This window comes from Eptatretus burgeri, chromosome 1, assembly GCF_056783735.1.
Source record: "Eptatretus burgeri isolate ZD-2024b chromosome 1, Ebu_testis_v1, whole genome shotgun sequence".
NCBI lineage: Eukaryota > Metazoa > Chordata > Myxini > Myxiniformes > Myxinidae > Eptatretus > Eptatretus burgeri.
In genome coordinates, this window is record NC_140961.1 from 96,444,373 (window position 1) to 96,450,532 (window position 6,160).

Sequence of the window (6,160 nt, forward strand, 5' to 3'; positions counted from 1 at the left end):
GCACCACCGCCACTTCGCGTCTCATCATCAGACGGGTAGGCCCGACACGGTCTCGGCCCCAGGCCCGCCTACCCCCTCATCCTGGAGGGTGGTTCTCTTTTCTTTTGCTTTGGGAATATGTGTTGTCGGCGCCGTCTGTGAAGTAAAATTGTATAAGTGTTACCGAGTGCCCGGTAGTCGGATAGATCTGCATTGTTGCATTTGCTTTTTGTCTTCTTCTTTTCTATGTGCTTTTGGTGGAATTGTATATGTGTGCTTTCCGTTCATCGCGAAATAAATGTGCTTATTATTGAACTGTTTTCCCGCTTCGCTTCGTCATTTCTTTCATTGAATCCCCATCTTGCTTCACGTAAAGGGTTGGTCGTGGGCTAAGACGCCCGATAATTAATCGAACCGTCGAGGCCGACGAATAACACCGCTCGGTTATCCCGATAGTACGGAACGGGTCGCTTAAGTGGCCCGTGTCCGAAGTCGACCTGCGGCGAGGTGCGATCGCCCGGTCTACCCTCCGTGTGGGTACTTAGGTAGGTCGAATTTGGCGAGCAACCCTATCCCACGCGGGGGCCGATTGGCTCGATCGTGGTGAGACCGAAAGGTCCACCCGTGACTGGTTCCGGGCGTTAGTCCGAGAGGGTCACGACTGGATTGTCCGTCCGGTGGGCGACGTGCCGCGATTCGAGTTACGTGGCCGTTCGCACGCCGGCGGGCGCGAATCCGCAACAATATATATATATATATATATATATATATATATATATATATATATATATATATATATATATATATATATATATATATATATATATATATATATATACATACATGCATACAGGGTGCTGCAAAAGTAGGTATACAGTAATGAAAAACAAAACGTGCGCACAAAACGTATTTTATTGATTATACAAGCATATCAATAATAACATACCAATAACTAGATGGGGAGCACTCGGTAGAGTGCAAAACCTCCACCACCACAATACTACTGGGTCATTAAAGTGAACCTGATATCCTATTCATTGTAGGTCAAAACGGATCAGACTCTACTGAACCACGATTGAATAAACTAAACTAGATCAACGCGCATGTAGAAATGCCCAAAAAAATCGAAATTTTTTTTAAAAAAAAAAGTTGCAAAATTTGTTTTTTTTTTCCTCTAACAATTTTTTGGGGGTTGGAAATCACTTGAAACATGTAGAAATGCAAAAAAAAAATCAAATATTTTCAAATAAAATCGAATTTTTTTTGAAAAAAAGTTGCAAAATTTTCTAAGTTTTTATTTTTTTGGACCAAGTCCAAAATCTAATGGCATGATTCTTGGACCAGACCTAACCCCCCCCCCCCCACCAAGTTTCGTCAAAATCCGTCCAGAAGTTTTTCCGTAATACTGTTCACAAACAAACAGACAGGGGTGAAAACAATAACCTCCATCCATCTTCGATGGTGGAGGTTAATAAACATATCAATAATAAACATATTAATCCCTTATATGTTTTTGATTTTCATGAATTTAATGAATTATAGTATTAAATGAATATATATATATATATATATATATATATATATATATATATATATATATATATATATATATATATATATATATATATATATATATATATATATATATATATATATATATGTATTGGGTGGGGCAGGATGTAGAAAACAACTCGGTTACACCCTGCCAATAGGCCTTCATTAAACTATGAAGTTTTAAAAACCCAAATTCCCATTGCCCACGCATTGGTGCTCTTACAAATTTGGGCCATTCCCAACAAATTTTCCTACTGTGCTCTCGCACAACTTTTTAGCTGTGCAGTGTGGCTCCACTGGCTGGCTTGCCCACCTGTGCACTTATCTGTGACACCCCCTCTACGATGGAGCTGCCTCCAAGTTTACCTGCTCCTGACCCTAGCCTGGGGGATGCCCTCCCTGGCACTCCCCCCTCGATGCCAACAATAGCATTTTGGCGCCCTTGGTCCATTTGCTCGGGCACCCGGGCCCATTGAACATGACACTGGCGTGCCAGGCCCATCTCCTCGGGTACCTATGCCCACGACACACTAAACCCTAAGCCAGCCCCCTGGGCCTAATTACGGCCTCACCTGGCCGACGAGCTTACCAGTGCCCTGAGGTGCGTGGACATTTTTTAGTCACACTCCAAACCGGTCCTTTATCTCCTGCACCCCGCAAAGATACTACATGCGACCTTCAGCACCAACCGCAGAACGATATCCATTTTCAAATTGACCTGATCCCTCTCTCTAACATTAAACATACCTGGGTTTCCTTGGGGGGGATCCACTCCCCCCATTCAAACCTTCGCACAATGCACTCAATTACCACTCATACTGGGCCGATGTTCTGCCCACTCACAATTGCATAACAAAACCAACTCCATTCACGCACACTCTGCATCATCTAAATACCTGATTTCCAGAACCAGCTCATGCTCCCCGTCATCCCTTACACAAAGCAGGTCCCTTTTAACACTCCTTCTAAACTCTCTACATCCCCACTACACATGTTCCATGTCCCTACTTAAGTCAATGTCCCTCCTGTCTCTCTTGATCCCTAACATTTATCCTCGCCCTCCCTCTGGCTCGTGCTTCGGTGCCCCCATGAAGGCAACCATTCCTGGAACCCCCATGGGTGCTCACAATGTCAACCCCCTCAGGCTAGTGCTCCAGTGCCCCTGGATTGCGGTACCCATTGCTGGCACCCCCATGTGGGCTTAATTTCCATATCTCTACCCTAACCCATCCTTCTAACTAATAACTTCTATCTACCATTTATGCAACTCCCTCCCCCCCAGCTCATGCTCCTGGGCCTGTGGAGGCCGATTTAGTCTGGCACGACCCCCAATGTTATCTAATGCTTCTTTGCCCGGTGAGGGCTACCTATAATGTCCTCACTGACACAATTATTTTCACACTACCCCCTCTAACCCAATCCAGCCTCGTGCTCCTTTACCTGGGGTGGGGCAGTTACACAACTGCACTCCACATGGGTGCTATACTCAGTCTCTACTGAATTAACCCCCCCTCCACAGAGGCACTTGGCAGCGCACCTGTTGCCTACCGATTGATTAAAATGCTTGCACTGGCTTCCTGGGCATCTCCTAAGGGAAACCACGAAGTGTCCGACATGCCCACCGTTCGTAATGTGGGATCCCCACAGACGTCACTCGCATATGGGCTACATCGCGAGCTTCGCTACGCCCTCTTACTCCGATCACACTCAAACCGTCTGACGACCGCAGCTGCTTCCACTCATGCCGGGCATCCCGTGAGCACCACTCGCATCTCGCAGACCTCGAGCCATGGACATCAACTCTCATGGGAAAATTTTTTTCACCAAATTCCCTCTTTCCCTTCATTTGCTCCCGTTTTAGCCGGCCGCATTCCGGTAATTTATCCAACGCAGAGCGTTTCGGTGCTGGCTCCTCCGAAGCCATGATCACTTCGCACAATGGTCCACGCTTGGGCGGTTTGCCAAGCGCGGACCGCGCACACTCTTGTACACACCGTGCCTTGTACGCAGAGTCCCGTGGGGGCAGCGCGGTATCCAAAATAATTCTCATGCTCAGAAGGTTCACCCTTCCCATCAGCAGGGCCGGATTCATGTGTTGCGGGGCCCTGGGCCATAGAAGTACTCGGGGCCCTCTCAGGGCCGCAGCCATTTTTACTTCATATATGCTTATAAAAGTATTCATATATAAATGTACCAACCTCGGCTGGGCAAAAGAAAAAAAACCACGGTTTATGTGTTAAAACATGTATTTCAGAAACTACTAGTAACAAAAGTTTGTATACAAGAAACACCACTATGGATGAAAACAACGGAACAGAGAAAATAATCGCAAAACCAAAACGTGATGGTATCATCTCAAATCTCAATGTACAAAGTTTTTTTTGTCGTTTTTGCAGATATGATTGCATTATTGCACACTTTGGGGTAATTGCTACAATATATTTGCGAGATGTTAAAAACCTACAGAATCTTTTAGCTTCTTCCTGGCTTTGATTCGCGCAAAGTCCTCGATTGTTTTGCATGTGCTTACTCTCCTGAATAGTTCGTGTTCAGCACTCAAAATGGCTAGCGATGCCAAACGATCTTGGCCGATCGTACTACACAGATAGTTCTTCATCCTTTTCAATTTTGAGAATGATCGTTCTCCCATACAGTTTGTGACAAACATTGACAGGTATACCCGCAAAGCTATCTCCACATTGGCGAACGCTGCCACCATATCGTAGTTGTGGATTGTGGAAAACATAGTAGTTTCAGACAATTTTTCCAAGTCTTCTGTCTGCATCGTCTTGAGAAATGCCTGGAAATGTACAATTTCCGAAACCAGAGAAGGTTCCAGGTCGTTTGGGTAACTCTTGACCAGGTCTGCAGTGGAGTCGCGGAGCTTATCCGTCTGCATGGTCGTTATTTCTGACAAGAATGAGAAACGTTGACGGAGTGTTCCACAGGCCTTGAGGCGATCTCCGAGTAACGTTGTTAGCTGATCAATAATGGGTATGTAGGGTGTGGTCCTGAATCTCTCTCTGGGTGGTAACTGGGTGTCATCGGCGCTGTCTACTTCATCATGATGTCGCTTCCTCCTTCGAACACGTCGCCGATTGGCTTCGTACTCGCTGTGACCACATTTATCAATAGCAATATGTTCAAAGTCGTCGAACCGTTCCCGTAGGTCCTGTACGAACTCTGTCAGTGATTCGAGTGGTTTCACTGCCGTGTTCAAATTGAGACCCGGCTTCTGTAACTGCTGACTTGTCGCGTTGAACCTCTTTAGAATTTCCTGCCATGTTACTAGCAGAATCACCGTCTCAAGTTTTTCCAATTCCTTCAGAATAGCAGATGCCTCATTTTTGGCCTCTGCGTTTAGATGTTCATCCATTGCAAGATCGTCAAGTACCATGATATTTTGCTGGAATCCATTGGCCAGTGCTTCTACAGCATCTGCACGGGTCGACCACCATGTATCTGACAAGCACTTGACGACTGGCATGTGTTTCAGTGCATCGCGATGTTTGCGCCAACGATAGGTTGACTTCACGAGATAAACATACAGCCGTTGAACGATACCAAACAGTCACAGCAGCCGTGCAGCACTCAGTAGCACACATCCCGATGAGGTTGAGAGAATGAGCCATGCAAGCAACAAACTCGGTGAATTCGCAACGACTGTTTAGGTGCACCTGGATGCCACGGTATTTTCCAGACATGTTGCTGGCGTTGTCGTACGATTGACCGCTACAGTCAGAGATCGGAATTTTGTTCGTTTGGAGAAAATCAAGAACTACGTCTGTGATCTCCTTTCCGGTATGATTCAGTAAGGGCACGAATGTCAAGAAACGCTCTACTGGCCCCTCTGGCAACACGTAGCGGATGGTTAGACATAGCTGATCAGTGTGCGACACGTCCGGAGTGGAGTCCACTGATATGGAGTAATATTTGGCCCTCCGAACTTCCGCTACAATGGCACTCAGAACTTTTCTACCCAACACATTGATTAGCTTGTTACATACTGTCGATGAGAGGTAGTTTATGTTACCGCTCCCTTTGTTGGCATGTTTATGCAGATGTGCCGCAAGGAAAGTGTCGGACTTGCTCAGAAGCTCCATCACTCCCAGGTAATTTCCGTTATGTACCGAACCGATCACCTCGTCGTCACCTCAGATGGGCAGACCATGTTCACATAGAAACATGAGGACATCCACGCACCGTCGTAGCACTTCGTGCCAGTAGTGCTGTTCTGACTCTTACTGACGAACTAGTCCAGCGTTAACGCGGCCTTGCAATGATTTTCTGCTGGCCAGGCTCGACATTGCCTGTTTATGCTGATCTGAATTACTGTGTCCTTCTATCGACTCCCAAGCGTGTTTCCAATCTTGGAACCCGGATGTAAACCGACTTTTAGTGTCTGACATGGGTGACATCAGACGGCAAATAAAACAGAACAGACGGCCGGTCTCTTCAGAATAGCACAGCCAACTGAGATCGATTTCTTCTCCAGATAACGTGTGTTTTCTACTGAACAAATTTTTTGTACAATGACGAGTTTTATTTCCATCACGGACAGCGGAGTTCTTGTAGTCACTGTCTACGTTACGACATTGTGCACTACCCTTCTCGATCCAGTAGTTTC

At 46.1% G+C, this 6,160-nt stretch overlaps 1 protein-coding gene across 1 annotated transcript; it reads right to left on the minus strand.

The window, feature by feature from the left end:
* Window positions 1-3,985: 3,985 nt before the first annotated feature.
* LOC147034999 (zinc finger MYM-type protein 1-like) lies at window positions 3,986-5,636 on the minus strand. The gene is made up of 2 exons (XM_085861368.1): window positions 5,211-5,636; window positions 3,986-5,062 (listed from the first exon to the last, which is right to left on the minus strand). The coding sequence occupies exons 1-2, from the start codon at window positions 5,634-5,636 to the stop codon at window positions 3,986-3,988; spliced, it is 1,503 nt and encodes a 500-aa protein (XP_085717494.1).
* Window positions 5,637-6,160: the final 524 nt, after the last annotated feature.